We start from the raw sequence: 22,520 nt of genomic DNA, 5'->3' as shown, positions 1-22,520 counted from the left end.
CATAAAGTATTTCTTAGGGTCATAGAATGAGGAGGAAACCATTTAGTCTCATGAGACTATCCCACTATTCAATGAGATCTTTATTGGTCTGTGACCTAATTCCCTATACTCAATTTTTATCCATATACATTAATACCTTTGGTTAACAGAAATAGATCTTTTCCAAAGTTAAAATTAACAATTTATGGAAGAGGGTTCCAATGCCTAAACACCCTTTATAGTAAGGAGTTTTCCAAATTCATTACCCTAATATTTCAATAACATTGCAGATTCTCCCATGTACAAATTGTCCAGACAGTGGAAATTGTTTTCTCTCTGTTCTTAATATCTTGAAATCAAATCTCGCCTTCATTTTCTGAATTTCAGGAATACATCTTGGTTTGTATAATGTATTCCTGTACTTTAACTCTTGGAGTACTGGCATCATTCCATTAAACCTCTGAAGACCATTATGTCCTTCCTCAGGTGCGATGCCCAGAACTGAACATGATAAGCCAGGTGTGGTCTAAGCAGTGTCTTGTATAGCCACAGTAAGACTTCCAATCCTTTGTATTCCAGCCCTACAGATATAAAAGCCAACATTCCATTAATATTTGATTATTCTTTGCTCATGACATTTCAATGATCTACAAACATGGATCCCCAAGTCTCTGCTTTAGATTTTCTCCATTTGCATAGTACTTTGATCCATTCTTTTTAGATCCAAATTAATGACGACACATTTCACTGCATTGAAATCCATCTGACACAATTTTACACATTTTCTTAATCTACAGATACGTCCTTGTAATTTTAGGCTTCTATCTTTACTGCTTCGCTTATCTTTACGTCATCAGGAAATTTAGGTAAGTAGCTCTCTGCCCCATCATCAAGCACATTTTCAAATAGTTGCATCCCCAAATCAGAACCATGTTTGACTTCATTAGTCATTTCCTGCCAATTAGAACATTGTGAATTATCGTCACCTTCTGCCTCCAGTCAATCAACCAATGTAGTAATCAGGTCAGGAATGTCTCATTGGAGACACAAGAGACTGCAGATGCTGGAATTGAGGAAGAATATTGGATACAGGGTCCTGATGCAGGGTTTCAACCTGAAACATCAGCAATTCCTTTCTCCCTACAGATGCTGCTCGACCCACCGAGTTCCTCCAGCAGACTGTTTGTTGCTCCAGTAACATCTCATTCTTTGCCTCAGTGTGAATTCTGATCTGTGCTGCTGTGAAATACTTTGGGCTATTTAACTGATCTCAGTGAGTCATAGAGTTACACAGCACAGAAACAGGACCTTCAGCCCAACTGGTCCATGCTGACCAAGATGCCCCATCCACGCTAGTCCCTCATACTGTTCATTGTAGGAGGGACTAGCGTGGATGGGGCATCTTGGTCCTTTATACAACAGGAACCCTTCTGCTGGTGATTATGATGCACAGAAGTTGCCACAGCAAGGTTGCTGCACAAATGTTAGTTATGATAATTAAGGATAAGGAAGAGTAATCAGCCCATCTTTATTCCTGAAATATCCTTTGCATCACACCTAATTGCTTATAAAGTAACTATCCCCAGCATTTTCTGGTAATCAATCTTTCTGCCACTGCAGACAATTTCTCCTTATTTACACTATCAAGATTTTAATATCCCTCTTCAATCCTGTCTAAATTTTTTATCATTTATCTCCAGGTTTATTACAGAATCACACAAAGGTCATAGCACGGAAGGTGGGCTTTTGAGACCGTACCAGCCACATATAAGAGCAATTAATTCCCCTAGGCCATGCAAATTATTTCTTTTTAGATACTAGCCTAGCTCCCTTTTGAACACCATAATTGAATCTGCCTCCACTACTACCTTTGGCAGTGCATTCCTGACCCTAATCACTCACTGCATAAAAAAAAGGTTTGGCAGATAAGGGAAAGGAAAATCCTAAAAGATTCTATAAGTATATTAAGAGTAAAAGGGGAACTAGGGATAGAATGGGTCCCTTAAGGATCAGTGGTAATCCATGTGTGGAGCCATGGAAGATGGGTGAGGTCTTAAATGAATACTTCTTGCCTGCATTGACTGTGGAGAAGGACATGGAAGCTAGTGAGTTCAGGGAAGAGAATAGTGATATCCTGAAACATATGGACATTAATGAAGGAGGGGGTGTTGGCGGTCTTGAAGTGCATAAAGATAGATAAATCCCTCAGGTGTATCTTAGGACGTTGTGGGAAGAAGGGAGGAGATCGTTGTGGGCTTGGCAGAGGTTTTTGTATCTTCATTAGCCACAGCTGAGGTACTGGAAGATTGGAGGGTGGCTAATGTTGTGCCTTTATTCAAGAAGGGCCCTTCTTCCCACAGGGAACTACAGGGCAGTGAGCCTTACATCAGTGGTGGGAAAGTTTTTGAAAGGGAATCTGAGGGATAGGATTTATTTACATTAGAAAAGGCAAGGACTGATTAGGGATAGTCGGCATAGGAGATCTTGTCTCACAAATTTAATTGAGTTCTTTGAAGAGGTGACCAAGAGGATTGACAAGGGCAGAGTGGTGGATGTTGTCTACATGGACTTTAGCAAGGACTTTGACGAGGTCCTGCATGGTAGGCTGGAAGGTTAGAATACATGGGATTCAAGCTGACATAGCTAATTGGATACAAAATTGGCTTGGTGGGAGGAGGCAGTGAGCGGTAGTGGAAGGTTGCTTTTCAGATTGGAGACCAGTGGTATGATGGGGGGATTGTGTTGGGTCCTTTATTGTCTGTCATGTATATTAATGATTTGGATGAGAATGTAGGTAGAGAAGTGGGCAAGGGAATGACTGATGGAATTTAATGTTGAAAAGTGCAAAGTTACGAATTTTGGGTATCTAAACCAGGACAGGACATACACAGTGAATGGCAGGGCTCCAGGGAGTGTTATTGAACAGTGAGACCTTGGGTTACAAGTACATAGTTCCCTGAAAATGGCAACACAGGTAGACAAGGTGGTGAAGAAGGCGTTGAGTATAGGAGTTGGGATGCAATGTTACAGCTGTACAAATAGTTAGGATGCTCTAGGAAGGATGTGATTAAGCTAGAGAGGGTGCACAAAACAAAATCACAGGAATGTTGCCAGGACTGAAGACCTTGAATTATAAAGAGAGATTAGATAGGCTGAGACTGTTTTCTCTGGAGCGAAGGAGGCTGAGAGATGACCTTATAGAGGTTTAAACAATTATGGAAGTCATAGATGGAAGTAGATAATCACAGTCTAAAACTAGAGGGCATAGGTTCAAGGTGAGAGGGGAAAGATTTACAGGGGACCTGAGGGGCAAGTTTTTCAAACAGCGGGTGGTGGGTATATTGAACGAGCTGCCAGACGAAGTAGTAGAGGTAAGTACAATTACGGTGTTTAAAAGGAACTCGGACAGGCTCATGGATAGGAAAGGTTTAGATGGATATGGGCCAAATGCAGGCAAATGCAATTAGCCTAGGTAGGCATCTCGGTCAGCATGGATGAGTTGAGCCAGAGGGCCTGTTTCTGTGCTGTATAACCCAATGAATCTATGTTATTTCTTTGACTAATCACTCTCGTTCTTTGTGCCCTTCCACCTTATTAATTTCCTCCTTTTAACCATGTTTAGTTTTAATAATTCTTCTTATTCTTTGAAGCAACCTACTTATCCTACTATTTTTTAACCCAGATTTACCTCATTCTTTCAGTCCAGCATTCTGTCCATTTTCACATTGAATATGCATTTTGATTGTAATTTCTAAATTGTTCTCATACAATCACATCAGCAATTAGCCCCAAATAGTTACTAATGTTTCTTTCCATGTCTTTATACAAACAAATTGGTGACTCATCACCTTCTTGAACCACTGGAGTCCTTATAGTAAGGACACTCCCATAGCATTGCTGCATCAGAAGTTTCCCTGTATTGCCTACAGAGCTTGAATGTTGATATTGTTTCTTGAAAACTATGAACTTTAAATGATCTCCTCTTACCCATCCGCTATAGTTTTAGCTATATAGTTCGATGTATTATTGGTTTTATTGATGGCTATTCAGCAATGGTTGGCCAGCTTTAGCACTGAGCTATAATGACTCCACGATTTCTTTCAACCTCATCTTTAGGTATTTAAATTCCATTTAAAAAATAGCATGACATTTTTTTTCTTCCAATGTTCAATACTCTGCAATTGTTTGCATCTGCCATTGTTTTGCTCACACCCTTACATTGTCTAACTATTCCTATAGTTTCTGAGACCTCCACACTATCTAATCATTGACAGATCATCCTTAGAAGTTAAGGAGGATGACCCACCAAAGTGAAATAGTGCATATAGTTTGATGTTAGCAGTCTGTAAATATTAAGTACTTTCGATTGTATCAAGCAATTCTTATCATGCTCATGCTTCAGTCCTTTATCCAGTGTTGAACAAAGCAGTTTATCTCTCATGTTAATTCACTTCTTTGTCAGAGAGGTTGAAGGCAGACACATTGGCAAGATGTAACAATCTGACTTGGATTGCAGGGAAATTTCATCATTACACTCCCAGATCCTACCAGTGGTCTTTGGCAGTGGGAATCAGTGGTCTGGAAATTGCTCAGTGCTGTTTTTGGCGTTGCAACAGTGCTGAGGGCACCCTGGTCCAGTTTGTGAAAGTTGCAAAAGTGCAAGACTTCAACTTCAAGTTTTATAGGACAGCATTATCTGGTTTCCCTGTGTAACACTGCATTGACATTGTCGGTTTCAACATGATGTTCCCTGTTGAAGTGTTGTAAGATCTTGCAGTCCTTAACATATTGCACAGCACAAACGATCTTTGCAGCCAGCTCTTAAAGGAACGTATACAAATAACACTCTTTCTCCTTCTGGATGAATAGATGATTTCATGAAGAGAAGGTGTGGGAGAGTTTTCCCAGTGAGATGAACTGGCTAAGCTGGTAAAGAACAGTGCATTTCAGTTCACGAATGTGATTCAACTGATCACCTGTAACTTTAATTCTCTTCCTGCAGGTTATTAATGTCCAAAGATCCTCCAGGGCTACAGCCACACCTGCATGAAGTTTGCAGGGAGGTCTCAGTGAGAACACAGTGCAGTGTCTGGAGCCTGCAATGCAGGAAAATGCCTACGCTCTGCCTGCTTCTGTGGAGAGAAGTAGAGGAAGTTTTCTCTCCTTGAGTATAGGGTTTGTGTTACTTCCCTAATGCAGGGAGCAGTAAACTATGAGAAGTGGCAAAGATCAGCAGTGGCTCCCTGGAGTGATCCTGAGGCTAGTAAGGTGAGAATAATCTGACGTTTGTGGGCAAAGCAATCAAGGCACACAAATGAATTTGTCATTGAAGCTATAGGAGGTCAGAAATCTCAGTAAGGTCAACACTTAAGTTTTGGCTCCATAAATAGCATGACTACAGCGGGGAACAGGTATTGCAAAATCTGACTCTTCTGTAAATAAATAAAGATTGTTGTTTCTCAGACTGGTGAAGTTAAATACTCTATGTCTCGGAAGATAAATTTTACATGGTGCACTGCTTTTAATACCATTTGGGAGAGATTTATGCCAGGAAAAAAATGCTGAAGCTCAAGAGTCCCTCTGAGAAAGGACAATTGTTTTGACAAGCAGGAGGGCACTCAAAATGTGTGCAAAATCACTCTACTTGAGGTCAATTTAATTCTCAACAGCACAGCAATGTCTTTTTTTGTGGGAGAGTGAATTTCTAACCTAAAGTGCATAACAAGCAGGTAGTTGGATCATTTAGTGAAGTGACCTACACTACTGTGTTTGAGAGACCTACACTATTACGTCCAAGGATATATAAAATATTTATATAAAAACCCAAATTAACAATAGTTAACTATTGGATTTGACTATAATGTATATCGCTTCTAGGTCAAATAGCATTGATTCTTGTCGGTGGCTGAGAAAATGTTCTATCACAAAAAAAGTTCAAAATACTCAGCAGAATCTGTGGATAGAAAAACAGTTGATGCTTCGGGTCTATGTCCTTCCATCAGAATTGGGGGAAAAAAGTAAAAAGATAAAACACCGCACATGTGGGGAAAGGGAGGAGTGGAAGAAAGAACAAATAGGAAGGTTTGTAATTAAGCACGGTTATGTGACAAAGGGAATAATGTTGCAAGTCTAAAAGGAGATAGTAATGGGGACTAGTTAAGAAGCAAGAGATGAGGTGTAAATTGGAACAGCAGAATTTATTACCTGAAAATTTTGAGGTCCTCATTAAGGCTGGCTTTAATGTGGATGAGATGCTGTTCCTCAAACTTATAGTGTTTCAATAAAGCAATATAGGAGGCTATGGTTAGAGAAATTAGGGAAGGCAGTATGAGGGGAAATTAAAGATACACTAGACTCGTAGTATCACATTTACAAACTGAATTGAGGTGTTTTGTAAAATGGTCACCCAACCTGCATTTGGTCTCTTCCCATGCTTTTTATTTGTTCTCAGGATGTGGATGGTGCTTACAAGGCCTGTGTCCATCTTTAAGTGGCTCTAAACTGAGCTGCTGGCTAGGCCATTTCGGAGGGCAGTTTAAGAGTCAACCACATTGGTGGGTCTGGGTTCACATACAGGTTAGATCAGGGGGTGACAGTAGTTTCCCTTCCCAGAAGGACATTGTCATATGAGCACATTTGATTCTCCAATCATGATCTCTGTAACTGATGAGTTTTATTTTTACATTCTGTATTTATTTAATTGCCAGAATTTAAATTCCCAGCACGCACAGTGGGAATTGAAATATTGTCTCTGGATCAATAGTGTTGAGCCCTCGGATACTAGTCTAGTAATTTAACTACATTGCTGCTGTATCCCTGAATTAGAGGACATCACATAACTTAGCACACTGTTCACTGCTTGCCAAGCAAGATACTGTTTCACCTGTAAAATCTGTTTAAGGCTCTGGCTGGTGAGAAGGGAAGAAGTAAAAGGGCAAGTATTGCATCTTCTGCAATTTCATAGGAAGACGACAGGATATGATTGGATTGGTGGGTGAGCAATAGATCTGGAGGTCATGGAGGGAATGTTCCCTTCAAAATTCTTATAGGGTAATAGTGGAGGTGCTGGAGATAGTGCAGCTTGGTTCACAGGATACGAGGGATAGTGAGGTAGAAAGTGAGGATAGGAGGAGGCTGTGAGAGTGAGGGGAAGGGCTGAGAGTAAGTTCTAGAAGTGGGAAAGGCTTAGTTGAAGGCCCTGGAAACTACAGTGGTAGAGAATCCATAGCTGAGAAAAAAAGTCAAGTTGGAAACACTAATGTGGGAGAAAGCATCACCATACAATGAAAATGGGACATTGGAATAGAGTTCTTATGGAAAGTTGGGTAAGAATAAATGTAGCAAGGTAGAGTTATCAGGGATATTGTTCATTAGCATCTCCAGAAATGAAGATATTAATGTAGGGGTGCAGTCAGATATGTACCATGTCTAGGAGGGAAAAGCAAAAAGCGAAAAAGCAATTCAGGAAATGGCATCAGTTTGCAAAGTTAAAAAAAACACTTCCTATAAACCATTTGGATGCAGGTCATCGGGTCTTGACTGCCTTTAGTCCCATTAGTTTTCCAAAACTTTGTCCTTTGTGATAGGGACTGTTCCAAGTTTTCTTCCTGTTTGAAACCTGTCCATCTGTTATCTTTGAGATGTTTGCAATGTCCTCTGTTCTGAAGGTAGATGCAAAATCTACTATTTCCTTGTTTCCCCAGTCTCACTCTGCAAGGTTTCACACTTATCTTAACTATCCTATTCCTTTTTATATGTCCACATAAGCTCTTGTTTTGATGACACTTGACAGTTTCCTCTCAATCTATTTTCTCCCTTCCTTATTTTTTAGTCCTCTGCTGCTGGTTCCTGAAAAATTCCTAGTCCTCTGATCTACAACTCACTTTTGCTAGGCTATTTTAACTTTAGTCATGTGTAATGAGGTGGGATTAATAAGAGATCTTGTAATTAAGAATCGCCTTGGGAGTAGTGATCACAACGTGGTAGAATTCCAGATAGAGTTTGAAGGTGAACAAGAGCAATAAGGACAATTACAAAGGTATGACAGAAGATTTGTTCAGAGTAGACAGGAGAACAAGGCTAAGGGAAAGGTTAGTGGATGATTAGTGGCAGATATTTAAACAGCTATCTCATAATGCTCAGCGGAAATTTATCCCAATCAGAAAGAGGGACTCAATGGGAAAGATGAACCATCCATGGTCAACAAAGGAGGTCAAGGAAAATATTAAACCACAAAATAAAAGCAATTCATATTCCTTTTTTTTAACCTTGATTAGAATAAATTTCTGAGCATTATGAAATAGCTGCTTTGATTACCATTCACCGTTTCACGATACCACTGTTTTCGCATCTCTTTTTGATTTTTTTAAACTGAGCCAGAAGATAATCTTCCCATGCAAATTGCATTAATCAACAAGGTCCAAAATGCTGAATAAAAGCAAGGAAGTCTATTGCTTGTACCAACAGTGATGGCAGGTGTGTTTCCATTCTTCTACACACATCTATTGGGCTTCACAATGCACAATGTGTCCTTGGGACAGTTTCGTTAGTGGCTGTTGGCTGGAGCTTCTCCACTTAACTAGGAAAAGAAGTGTCAAGGACCTGTTCTGCCATCTAGATCTTGACTGATCTGGATCCTGACTACATTTTCCTACATTTGCTCCATAGACCTCAGTACACTACTCAACAAAAGATAATCTACTGATCTTTGTCTTGAAACCTCCCAATGGATCTGAGACCCATAGCTGTCAGGGTTAAGTGGTGTTGTTGGGGGGGGGGGGGAAGAGCAGGGGGAATAATAAATCACATAAATAACCATCATAATGGGTGTACATACTTAGTTTTACTTTATTGATCACAATACAAGTATTTAAACATTATCATCTTGTCACATTTTCTTCATGATTCCAGCATTTTTCAACAAACACAGCATTATATTTTAAATTTGTTCATTAAAGTCACTGCATAATACATCAAAACTTCTGTAGAATTTGCTTCAAAGCAGATTTACCTGCACCCTCAAAGTCTAGTAATCAGAGCTGGTGAAGGACTAACCAGGGGCATAGCCAACTGGGTTTGTTACAGGTTTCAGCTGGCTGGTGGTCATGGCCACATGCTGCCCACAGGCAGACCTCCTATTCTATCCCATATGGAATGACGTGTGCAGCAGCAATAGCAGCATGCTGACAGGCAGCTGATGGCCACGAAGGGCACAAAACTCAGCAGTATTCAAGAGATTCAAGAGGAGTGTGGTTTAAATGTAAATAATGGGATAAAAGGAATTTTGAATATGCAATATACATATTAGAGATGCAATAACATGGATCGGACTTCATAAACTGCATGAGCAATATAATTCAATGAGAAATCTGACACTGAAGATCCTAGATAACTAATTTGTATCTTTAACTTTTAAATATGTCCAGTTCTGTTTCTTTATATACAAGTTGTGATTTCCTAATTACTGAGGTTTGGGAACGGCATCAGTTCCTTGTATGTCACAATGAACACCTCGGTGATTTAAATCACTAGTTCCCAACCCGAGAAAAAAAATGTTAACGTTTCAGGTTTAAGACTTCTCTCCTTTTCCATGTTTGCTTTTTGTCTTTTGATAGATTTACAGCATTTAGTTTGATGATTTTCAATATATTAAAAAAATTATGCACATCAGCTGCCCTGATTGTACCTCTGCTATCTGTCCCTGAAAGTCCCCAGTCTGCCCCAACTCTGACACAGAAGCAGTCTGTGCCATCATCAGTCTTCTATGGGGGCAAGGTACATGTATTTTTTTTAATCAAGTTTGAATAAATGGGGCTTTCGACCAAAGTGGGGACCACTGACTTTAATTAATGAACAGTATTGATAATATGAAAGGACATTTCAAAAAAATGCATTTAATACCTTTCCTGTACTAAAATGCATACTCAAATTGTGGTACTGTTAAAGGCTACATATTGGTATCCACTATTAACTTTCTACACTTTCACTACACTGAACATTGAAATGCATCACCGTAACTCTACAATTCACATAGAAAACATCCAAAATACTATGGAAAATAAAACTTCAAGTACTGGATTTTCAACCAAATGACTGAAAATGGAAGTGTGTTTTTTCAGCAGTCAGACAGTAAGAACTCATGCACAAACAGAGGCAAGGTTAATAGTTTTTAACTGAATCCAGCTGAAATAAGAGTTCCAATTCCAACAGCTCATTCTTATGCAATAGATCTGTCAAGAGATCGGTTTTCAGCTCAGCATTCTTTGATGCAGAATCTCCATTATAATCCATATATGGAAACTTTCAAGCACAACACATAATTTGTCCAATTTTTCTTTTTGTTGAGGTTCCTGGTAGAAGTTATAGCAATGGTGAACATCTTGGCAATTAGCTCCAGTAAGTCAACATCCCTCAGAGTGCATTAGTGATGCTGCAGGCAGCAGGCTGTGCAGCTGCTGGAATTTGAAAGCCTCCATTGAATGGTAGTGCATTGGTAGGTGAGATAGCTTGATTGGTAAAAGTATATAATAGGAAAGTTCTGTTGAAATGTCAGAGGCATTAAAGAAAGGTGATGCCCAAATAAGGTAAACATCCATGGCAAGTTTAAAGTATATAATAGGAAAGTTCTGTTGAAATGTCAGAGGCATTAAAGAAAGGTGATGCCCAAATAAGGTAAACATCCATGGCAAGTTTAATACACCATAAGCTGATAATGAGCGAAGTTGTTGTTATTTATCTTAGTGTCATTCTGGATGGAAGGTTTTGTCAAGCATGATTAACCAGTACTTTATTACAAGAAATGATTTGCAGGTTTCATAGAAAAGAAATAAAATTACATTTAATTTTTACTCACTCATATGGTTCACTCTTTAAAGTGCTTTACAGCAAGAGGAAATTTCAACCTAATGGCACAGTGAATGACACAGCTCCACGAGAGGTATATTGTACATTGGCTGGCTTAAGACTCAATGCGTTTGCAAGTTAAATTTGTACATATTTTAATATTTTCAAAAGCTAAAAGAGAACTGGGTTAAGATTTACAAGACCTCCTTGGATAAGCAAAAACATATTTGGAGCAAATATTAACCTTCTTAATTTACAAACTCCCAGATCTACATTCAAGTAAAATGTTCCCTCCATCAAGATTTGTAGAACACACTGTACCACTTGTTCATGTCATTTCTCCAATTGTGAGAACCATTCTTGTTCCAGAATAAAACCTTCCCCCTTGAACCTAGCCATTTTAATTGTATTCCTACTAATTAATAAATACCTCATTTACTCCAAGATATTTTACCAAAATAATAAAAAATCTTAGGTAGTTCTGGATCAAAATTGGGGAGGGGAAAAAAATTCAAACTCCTCCAAAACAGTGTTGCTGTCAGCATCTTTCAGCCAAATGACTAGCTATGTTTTTGAAATTACCACTAATCACAGCCCTGCACTAAAGGTGAAGGCCAGAACTGTGAGTTTACAAGGAGTATGGTCACCTCTATTTACCCACTGACTAATGAAAGAGTAACTTACCAGGTCTTACTTTCAATTGGTGCTGGTTTGTGCTGCAACCCCTTCATGATGGTTATCTGCTGTGTTGGACTCAAGGTTCCAATTGCACCAGTGAATGGGCCATACTGTAATTGAAGGGCAGTAACCTGAACATGCTCTTAGACCAGATAACAGAAGTATGCCCCAATCACTGGACATTGCTGGCATCAGTCAGGAAACATTGAAAACTCAGTTCAGACTGCATCAAACCTGATGCACCTTACCAAATGCTTTGAGAAGAAATGGCAACATTTTGAAAAATCATTTTACTTCCACACAGAAATTATACAAGGTGCCGCAGGTTTTAAAACTTGTTGGTATTTTGTTTTCACATGATTTCTCTGTGCTGTCATTATTCTCTATCTTTTCCCATTTCAAATATTCTTGGCTACTTGCAAGCACACGTGGAATTGCAAAATGTCTGAAATATTTTAAACTTATCCTTGTAATAGCAGGAAATTATATCCTCAAATCTATGGAGTACGTTAATTTACAGGATTCACCAAGCCTGTTATGATATTTGCATTAAAAAGTTCCCCAAAATGCCACTTAACAACAACATTTTCATAATCACCCTAAGCTATTAAAAGGATAAAATTCACACTTTTTATTTTACAGTTCCATGCATTGAAAACCAGCACAGCACAAACCCTACATGAAAGGATTCTCACTGTGGATTCCAGTGTTTCTAGATAATTGAGTAAACTCAATGGGAGAGTGAGATCTCAAAGTTAAAACAGCAAAACATTTTTTTTCTAAGCCCAGCAGAGCTGTAGTTTAAAGATGAAACAGTTCTGCCATTGGTCAGAGAGTAAAGCAGAATAATGCCAGCAGATCATGCAACAGCAGCATTCAAGAATCTGCATTTGCCATGCAAATTTAGTTGGATGTATTGATAATATTTCACTATTGCAACGTTTTAATGCAAATTACCCCAGGTTCCAAAATTTTGTTTTAAAACAACAATGTGCTGCTTTCTGAGCTAAAAACCAATTTTATATTTGGTAAATTTTACTTGTGAAAATGACTACTTTGTCAGATGAGGGTGAATTCTAACTTTGCAATACGGACAAGAACAAATTGACAAAATGCAAGGCTCAGAGTCAAGCCAAAGGCTTCTACCCAAATAAGCTGTGTTAATTTATACCCATATACAAACATACAGATGCATATGCATACACGCAAATATATTAACATTTACTGTTGCTAAGTTAGACAAATTCCAGAGTTTTAGACTCTTGTGCAATTAAATACAACTACAATAGGACCCATGGACCTCTGTAATCATTGTTTCAATTAGTGAACACCAGGTATTCTTCAGTGCACCTTTTGAACCCAGAAACAATGAGAAAGAGTGAGAAAAATGTAAATCTGTCTCTGAAGGTAATCAGACAGGGATTGAATTCTTGGCACTACAATGAGCTATTCTCTACTCTGATCAGGAAGAACAGCAACTTTGTGCTTTTTGGAAGAAAACACTACTTATACAAGTGCAAATCTCAGACTTGCAATTAGAAAAAGACCAATGTGCTCCCAAAGTATTGATAACAGGTGCTGGAGTTCCTTTCAAGAGAAATTTCCTGCATTGACAGCCAATCCACCATTCTGAATTCTCTGTGCAGGTCCCACTGACTCCTCCTTGCCAGGGCTACGTTGTACATCAGGGTATGCCATCTTTTCGCTGGCAACACTGGGATGGTGGGACATACCAATCATAAATATATGACAGTCTTACTTTTACCTCTTCTTTGCACAGTTTTCCTTCCCTTTGGAGTGTTTGCTGTTTTTCCAGCATATCCTCGATACTTTGCTTGTGCGTCACAATGTACTTGTTGCTGCATCCGCGCGATTTGTACTCTGTGTCAAACCGTGGGTCATGCAGGCGTTTGACATCGACTGGCGCCAGCCAGGCACCCAAAGACACATCCTCACTCTGCCAAACCTTTAAATAATCAATGTTAATTCGAATGTAATGCACTAAATCAGCAGACAGAACATACCCACCCCCAAGAGCATAAGGCAAATAATAGTCACACAGTACCCAATTGCTCTCCTTCCATTTTCCAGTGGACTTAACTCTTCCTCGTCCAGAGAAGAAACCCCAGTACAGTTTCTTAGGCTCTTTTGCCTTCAGTTCTTCTTTAATTATATCTAACCTGGCAAAAGTGTCATCATCTGCTTTCAGGACAAACTTAAAATCCACATTCTGGTCCACCCATGCATACATGTGAAGAATCTTATTGGTAAGGTTCTCATAGGAGTCCTTTAAGTCTGGGAGTAGCAGTAGGTCATGGTGCCGACTATTTTCCTGCTCCAGGTTTTGAACTTCCTCTGGTGCAAGCCCACTAGTGCCGATGGCAAAGTAAGGGAGTACTTCTGGGTCCCGATTGGCTAGCCAAGTGCTCCTGATGATGCTCCTCCTCTCGGTATACTTTGGGCCAGTGGTGATCAACAGCACAAGAAAGGCTGAGACCCCTTTGGCTCTGCTGTGACCTTGATCGTCTGCCCGTCTTTCAACCCCATGAGGTAAGCCTGGAGATTTCAATGTCTCTGACGTGCATTTAGCTAAATAAAGTAACATCAGTGCAAACAAGGACAAGGTGGCAATACCAAGGGCTGTTTTGTGACGACAGACGAGTCGAGCTAGATTCATTGTGAAGCTGCTTGGATATCTGGAGTGCTTTCAGCTGGAGGGAAAAAGAAAGCTGATTTAATATTACAAAAAGCAGGATTGTTCCACGTTATTAAATAGTTTTACTTTTCATTACTAATCTATTACAGCAAGCACACATCTTCTAAAATAGCCTCCTACCAATCTCTCTCTGAGAATAATTACTTGTTGCTGAATTTACTTTCTTTCTAGTAGCAGCTTGTGTGCACAATATCAACCAATGTGCTAGAAGTTAGCCAAAGGGAAAGGGAGATAAGCAAATAAAATGCTGACCAATATACACTGAGAAACAGAAGATTAAATAACTGTGTTTATGATTTCTAAAACAAGCGCTTTTGGTAGCCTGAAATTATCTGACAGTCATCAGTATTTTTTATTTTGAATTGTTAACTTAAAAAAAGGTTGACATATTTAACAATTTTGGAAGAAACTGTTGCATAAAGTCTAAGAAACAGGAGCATGAGTAGACCAATCAGCCCCTCGATCTGATTCCGCCAATTAATAAGATCATTAACTTCAGTACCACTTTCCTGCCCTCTCCCCCTTTCCCCATGGTGTTTATATGTCTGTCAATTCCCATCTTCACACTTCCGTGGGATGGAGAATTCCGAAGATTCATGGTCTTCAGAGAAGAAATTTCTCTGCCCGTCCCCAATGCAAACACATCCAGATCAAAACTCTATGTGGTTTCATGAGTACCATGTAAAATTGCATCAGAACTTCCCTAGTTTAATGCTCCACTTGCAATAAAGGCCAATATTTTATTAGCCTTCCTAATCACTTATTCCATCTGGATGGTAACTTTTCATGTACTAGATCCCCTAGTACTGTAACATTTTTCTAATCTCACTCCATTTAAATAATAATTTGCTTTTTCATTTCTTCCTCCCAAAGTGGATAACAAATTTCCTGCATTATACTCTGTCAGCTTCTTTCCCACTCACTTACCTCAACTGGATCCCTTTTCAAGCTGCTTGTATCCTCCTCACAACTTGCCAAACTACTTGTCTTTGTATCATCACCTAACTTGTCTACAGTACACTGCCACTTGATCCATATCATCAATACAAGTCTGCAGTTCTCACATTGGCCCCATCAGCCATCTCAGAACACAAAAAACCAAAGTGGAACTCATCCTCAACCTCAGGGGACTGGCTTGGAAGAGAAGATGGATTATAAATAGTCACAGAGTTATACAGCACGGAAACAGGTCCTTCCGCCCAGCTTGTCCACGCCGACTAAAGTGCTTTCCTGAGGTGGTCCCATTTGCCTGCATTTGGCCCATATCCTACTCATAAACCTTACTATTCATGAACCTGTCTAAATGTCTTTTAAACTCTGTAATTGTACCTGCCTCTACCACCTCCTCTGGCAGCTTGTTCCAAACACCTACCACCGCTGTGTGGAAAAACAGGTACCTGCCTCTACCACCTCCTCTGGCAGCTTGTTCCAAACACCTACCACCGCTGTCTCTCAGGTCCCCTTTAAATCTTTCCCCTCTCAAATTAAACCTATGCCCTCTAATATTAGACTCCCCTCCCCTCAGAAAAAGACTGACCATCCACCTTATCTATGCCCCTCACGATTTTATATTCCTTTGTAAGATCATCCCTAAGCCTTCTTCACTCCAGGGAAAACAATTTCAGCCTATCCAGTCTCTCCTTCCTTGTTATAGATTGTGGAAGCTTTTACTGTCCATTGTTTATATTATTTTCTAATTTGCTCTCCTATTCCATCTTTTCCCTCTTTATAATTTTTAGTCATCTTTTGCTGGTTTCTAAAAGCATCCTATTTTTCTGGCCAACCACTAGTCTTGCCAATAGTGCATGCTTTTTCTTACCATACTTAATTTCTTTAGTTACCACTGTAGGTGCATCCTTCTCTTATGGATTCTCTTCCTCACCTGAATATATCTTTGTTGGGAATTACAAAATATCTTCTTAAATATCTGCCACCTCATCCTTTAATCTATTTTCCCAACCCATGTTAGCCAACTTTGTCCTCATACCATTGTAATTGCCTTTATTTAAATTTAGGACACAATCTTCAAACCCATGGTTCACACCCTCAAGCTGAATTTGAACGATTACAACACAGTAAAGTTTTTCCTTGGGGATTCTTTATTAAGAAATTAATCAATTAATCATTACTGATTGCCAGAGCTAAAATAGTCTGCTCCTTGGTAGGTTCCTCAGTGTGTTGCTTTAAGAAATCATTCCTTGAACACATGCAAGGCTACCCTTGCCAATTTCATTTGGCCAATCTATACAGTTAACATCTCTTTGATTACTGCAGCACCATTCTTACAATAATCTGTCCTTCAGTAGAACTACTGTTATGGGGCCTTTATACTACTCCTACCAGTGACTGTTGACCAACTAAATATTTATCTCCACCCAAAGTTGAAGAATGTCAACCCACCCAGCTTGCTTACTGGAGCTGTTATTCAAGTCATTGAGGAGATTGCTGGAATAAGGCACTGGACTACAAGTCAGAGCATATCATAATAACGCTGATTAGCCCACTAGAGAATTCAATGGGATTGGACTAATCACCTTTACCAAATGTATAACAATACACTGGAAAAAATTCCACAGAAGGCACTCATAACACTGAGTAAGGAGGCTATTAATCTTTTACAGTCAGCATGGAATTACAGAGTTGACGTATTGACCAAGATTAGAAATGTTGGCAGGTGCATGGAATGAGTGGTTAATTACAAGCCAAGCAAATCCTTTTAAAAATAAACTGAATCAACATTTGCTTAGAAAGAGGATCAGAATCAAAGACTGAGTGGGAATATGTTTGACTGGAAGGTTTTCAGATGCACCCAGTCCCCCTTTCTCTCTCTCATAGGCCTCTTCCAATGCAGCCACATTGACATAATGCTGAATGGTATTTGAGATGCTACAACTACTCTATTGTTGCCAAGATTATTGAAGCAAAAAAAAAGAACAAGCAATTGAGTTTCAGGATCTTATGTGCTACATCTGATTTCCTGATTAATTTGAGGGACCTGAAAGCTCTAATTAACAAGCAGTTTCTTCCAGAAATGTTTTTAGAAAGGAACTTACGATGGGCATGTGCAAAATAAGACAGACTTGCATTTATACACCACAGCCTCAGGACCTCAATGTACATTACAGCCAACGAACATCTTCTGAAATCTAGTCCCTGATGTAACATAGGAGATACCGGAGTTTCAAACCTCCCCTTTCAGCTATTCTGCCAACGTGAAAGGCCAGTTTAACAATGAAGTGAAAACAGGCCCTCAGTTTGTTAAGACATTTTAAGAATTATTGACATGATGTACAGATCGTTGTGGAAATCCAGAATGAACGGAGGATGAATCAGGGAGGGACCACGGGTATCATTGATGAGAGTGGGTTTTATAAAAGGGTTGAGTGGCATGTCAGGGTCAGGTAACCACAACTTGAAGATGCCTGTAGATTAGGTTAGTGGGTTCAAAACCCATCACTACTGATGAGGATGTGAAACTAGGACAGGGAAGGGACCCAAAATGCCAACCGCAAATCACAAGGGGCTGAGCTCAATGTCTTTGCCACTATTATTTGCTAGAAGTTGGCGGAGAGCAGCCATAAACCAATTTTCTTCCCACCATGTGTACAACAGCATTTCACTCGTAAAAATTCCACTCTCTCTCTGATGCTGGCCCAAGTATCAGGATGGGGTTACAGACATTAGCCAGAAACCTAAAAACTGAAAGGGTAATATAGTTAATAGGAGATGAATGGAAGAGTGATCAGGAAAGGGACAAGAGTGATTACACCAATTTTTTTGAAACCATCAGGATTGCATGGATATAAAGTATTAACATTTGTATTGGTAAACTATTCTTTCCTGTGTTTATATGGTCACAATGATCAAATTCTCATAAGCAATATAGTAACAGAAGTCAAACAAATGCTACCAAGGTCACATTAAGAGATAACTTTGTTTAGATCATTAAATCCTGAAAAAAAAACGCTGATCTTATCCCTTTCTCAAATGATCAATCGGTTTGCACCAATTCTTTTCCAGGATATGCATGGGTTAGAAGTACTGTCGACACTGCTAAAACAGATAAAAAGTCCATGGCAAGTGGGACACTAATTAAATCAGAACATTTCCACAGCAACCTTAAGAAATCCCCTCAGAATTTATGTATAGCAGTTGGCTATTGTTGCATATCCAGTTTAATGTCCACTTAGCAATTAATACAGCAATGAAAAGAATGGTTTCACCAGTCACATCTCTGCTACACTGAAGAACAGTGGTTCAGATGCTGAATTTTGCAGTTACACTGCACAAGAACGTACTTATTAAATGTGATCTAATACATCTAATCTGATGATCTAATACCAAAGCACGAGGTTGTAACAGTTTTCAGTGCAGCAAAGCATTGGTATTCAATGCAGCACAGTAATATTATTCAATACAGCACATCACCACCAAACACGAGACGGTGGTCATATTTGCTTCGGCAATGTAGTAATATTTCACTGGAACACTATTATTCATGACAGTAGATCAGCAGCACTGTTCAATGGAGCAAAGTATTTTGCTAGAACTGGAAGCAAGCAGTATTTCTGATGATGTCTGAAGCTTGGCTCAGGGTCAAATGGGACATCAAGACTATCACAGTCTGTTCACCAGGAGAGAGCAACCAGGAAAAGGGACAGGATCAAAAGGGTTTGTTATAGGGTCTGAAGTCAATACTGGATGCCAGATAAGCAGTTTGAGAGCAAAGGTGTGGAGGATTGATAGGGGTGATTGGGGAGGTGGTGGAGAGAAAGGTCATCTTGTATATATAGAACCCAACTGTATGCTCTCGGGTGAAAACGCTAAGAAGTGTGGGCAAGGAAGCACAAGGCTCCTCGAAGGGTAACAGAATATCACTTCTCAAGACAATCTAGCTACAAGCATGGACATATCTAATTTTCTGGAAATGGAGAGGGGCTGCTGAGGATGGTCCTGCTGACCACGTCAAAGACAATAAAGAGGTGAGGAAGGACAAGCAGAGTTTGTGCTTCAAAGGCAGAGGATTTTTATTTTACAACTTTTACTGGGACAGTTTCAATGTTCTGAAAGGCCAGAAACTGATTGGAGATTCAAACATGACAGTTGCATGTACAACAGTTATTGATTCCAGTAAAAGATGTTGAAGGACTTGGAAGGAAAGGAAAACTGCTGAAAGGGTTGTGCATGTTAGAACACACCTAATAACACTGCGCTCTCCAGGGTATTACTGCTGAATATCACTGAATAGCATTGAGTTCTGCTGAATGTTATACATTGAGAAATCCTACAGAACACAGCATTCTCCCAAACAATCTTGACTACCTCCCAACTTGTCTTTAAAATCTAAAATAAAAACAGAAAATGCTGGAAATATTCAGCAGGTCAGGGTGCATCTGTGGAGAAACAGTTAACGTTTCAGGCTGAATATCTTTCTGAAGTATTTCCAGCATTTATGTTTTTATTTTCGATTTAAGCATCAGCAGTTTTTTTTGAATTTCTCTTTTAAAATCATTGTTTTCTGATGCCCCCAGGTCTCATCCCAAGGTATCAAGGGTGAGTTTTGTAGAAAGGGCAATAGTCCCAATGACAGCTAATATGGGGCTCAAGGAGGGGTTGGGCAAGTAACACTTGAAAGTAGGCATGAGGTGAAATGTTGAGAAAGCAGAAAAATATATGGTTCAGAGGGGAAGTTTAGGTAAGGTTTGATTTGGTGGGCTGGAGGAGAACGATGGACTTGATAGAGGAAGTTCAACATCTCAGTGACAAGATGGTCTGTGCGCTCCTCATATAGTGTTGGATGAGAAGGTGGACCAAAGAGGGGCTCAGGGGACACTTGGAAGCAAAGATCCCTGGGATTATCTTTGATATCTGGGATGATTGTGAAGGAGTAAAATACTTTGACAGAGGAGAACATGGCCAATGCTTGATGTGAACCTGACCATATCTTGCCATGGAGCAGTATGTGCACAAGGTACATTGAAGACACTATCTTTCAGAACTTCAGGGCCAAAATGAGAATCTCACCAGGATAAGCCACTGAGGTGCGAGAGAACATTGGGCAAGGTGGAGAGAGTGAGGAAGCAAATTAGAAATGTGATGAACAGAAGGCTAGATAGTTGGAATTTTGGAGGAAGTTTATTCCTTTGTCAGACAAAGGACGTGTTCAAGCTGGGTGGACTCTAGGGATTGGCTGCAGATGACTAAAAGAGTTTGATAAGAGAAGCCATTTGAAATTACGTGGTTGGGGAAATGTGGATAAATATGGCAACAGAGCTCTTGGGTGGGAGAAATTAGGCAAAACAAAAGATAGGATACAAGTTGTGATGAAGACCAATTTACCAGAAATGGGAAAGAATTCTGCAGGAGACTTAGGGTGGAAAGGAGGATATCCAAGGGACAAACTCAGGGTGTGAGGAGATGAGGGCTTGATGAAAGCAAACAATAAGGATTTTAAGGCAGATGTGAACAGGTGGAATAAGGCAAGGATTCAGGATTACTCAGGATGATAACATTTAAATACACTGCAATGGTAAATTGGTAAATTTACCATTCTTAAATAAGATTATTTAATTCAGCCAGCATTATTATTCAAGACAATGGTCTTCACTTCACTGAAGTATTACTTAAGGTATTACTTTGGAGTGTGATATATTTTTATCCTGGCTAGCAAAGAGTATTATACGAAATAGAAGCAGGAGTCAGCTGTTCAGCCCTTTGCACCAGGGCTGATCTCTTACCTCCTGCACTAACCCCATAATCCTTAATGTCAAAAAATGCACTGACCTCTGTCTTAAATATACCCAGTGACCAAGTCTCCACAGTCTCTCAGGAGAGAATTCCCAAGAAACACTACCCTCCAAGTGCAGGTCTAGCATTCAAGCAGCTTAACACCAACTAGGACAACACAGTCTGCTTGATTGGCAGTTCACCCAGCACTAGCATATCATGGCTGTTGTGTATACCATCTACAAGTACTGCAGCAAGTTACTAAAGCTTCTTCCCCACCTCCCAATAGGTCAAGGGCAGCAAGAGCATAGGAACAATATCAGCTGCAAAGCTTTCCTCCAAGTCATTCATCATCCTAACTTGGAAATCTATCACTATTCTTTCATCAATGCTGGTTCTAAACCCTGGAATTCCCTACCTAATAACACTATGGAAACACTTTCACCAAAAGGACCACCACAATTCATTGCTGTCACTCACTACCACCTTGTGTCAAGGGCAATTAAAGACAGGAAATAAACATCTGCCCTGCTGGCACTACACACATCTAGTAAGTTAAAAAAAACACAATGCAGTATTTAGGGCAACGTAATATTATTCAGGATAACGTAATATTATTTAGGATAATGCACTATCATTAAAGTAAGTGAGGTATTATTTCAAGTAATGCAGTATTATACAATAGGGACATTGCAAAATTATTAATTGGGTTGTTAAGTAATATTTACAGTAATGCAGTATAATCATTTCAGGCATTATTATTCATGACAGCACAATAGTGCAGTATTAATACCAGGGCTGCAAATTTCAATATTATTGTTCTTGTCAACACTGCATTGTCTGTCCTGCTGAAACGATAACAATACTTCATCTTACTCACCGCTCCATTGAATTCTGACCGAATGAGGCCGGCGATAACCCCGCAGAAATCCAAGCAGCTCCGTCCAGCGCCTTTCCCAGCAGCGGCTGCCGCCTCCCGGGCCCCAACCCCTGAAGAAGAACGCAACGAGCCCCTCGCAGCATCTCCGCAGCAGGCAGCGGCCCAGTGACGTGGCGCCACCCCTCAGCCCTCCCTCTCGGCTCGGCGACAGCAGCCCCAGCCCCCGCCTTCCCCCACTGCCTTTCCCCAGCACTCAGCAGCTCCCCGAGTGGCCGGGAGGACCAGGTAGTGGGTGCCGGGCTCGCCAGTTGCCCTGGGTGACTGGAGCACCAAGCAGTGTAGAACACGAACAGGACGGGCGAACTGCCAAACCAGTCGAGCAGCATCAGCGAGGAGAAAAACAGTCGTCCTTTCGGATCGAGCACCTTTCGTCAGAACTAGAACAGTGAGAAGATAAGCGTGTTTTAGGTTGCAGAAAAGGGGAAGCCGGGGAGATGTCTCAGACATGTCTCATACAACACAGAAATAGGCCCTTCAGCCCACCGTGTCCCTACTTGGCCAATGAAAACGCCAATCTATACCAATCTCATTTTCCAGCACTTGGCCCATAACCTTGGAAATTCATGTGGTACTCTAGATACTTCTTAAATGTTTTAAGAGTCTCTGCCTCCAACACCCCTTCAAGAAGTGTGTTTCAGA

The 22,520-nt window shown here is 40.0% G+C and overlaps 1 protein-coding gene across 2 annotated transcripts; it reads right to left on the bottom strand.

Moving 5' to 3' along the window:
- Positions 1-411: 411 nt before the first annotated feature.
- b3galt6 (UDP-Gal:betaGal beta 1,3-galactosyltransferase polypeptide 6) lies at positions 412-21,991 on the bottom strand. Of its 2 annotated transcripts, XM_052039613.1 has the most exons (3): positions 21,822-21,991; positions 13,265-14,210; positions 412-560 (listed from the first exon to the last, which is right to left on the bottom strand). In XM_052039613.1, the coding sequence occupies exons 2-3, from the start codon at positions 14,174-14,176 to the stop codon at positions 462-464; spliced, it is 1,011 nt and encodes a 336-aa protein (XP_051895573.1). In that variant the 5' UTR covers positions 14,177-14,210; positions 21,822-21,991; the 3' UTR covers positions 412-461. The 2 variants fall into 2 exon arrangements, with proteins under 2 accessions (XP_051895573.1, XP_051895574.1); XM_052039614.1 differs by lacking the exon at positions 412-560 and having other exon boundaries at positions 8,802-14,210.
- Positions 21,992-22,520: the final 529 nt, after the last annotated feature.

The sequence above is a fragment of the Pristis pectinata genome, chromosome 26 (assembly GCF_009764475.1).
Source record: "Pristis pectinata isolate sPriPec2 chromosome 26, sPriPec2.1.pri, whole genome shotgun sequence".
Classification (NCBI taxonomy): Eukaryota; Metazoa; Chordata; class Chondrichthyes; order Rhinopristiformes; family Pristidae; genus Pristis; species Pristis pectinata.
The sequence above is the reverse complement of the archived record's forward strand: the minus strand, read 5'-3'. Positions and strand labels throughout refer to the sequence as shown.

Excerpts from the sequence above, each read along its gene's own strand:
- b3galt6 (XM_052039613.1), bottom strand. The coding sequence starts at position 14,176 with ATGAATCTAGCTCGACTCGTCTGTCGTCACAAAACAGCCCTTGGTATT. Across the intron at positions 561-13,264 it reads GAAAACTGTGCAAAGAAGAG|GGCTGGAATACAAAGGATTG; the intron begins GTAAAAGTAAGA and ends TTATATCTGTAG.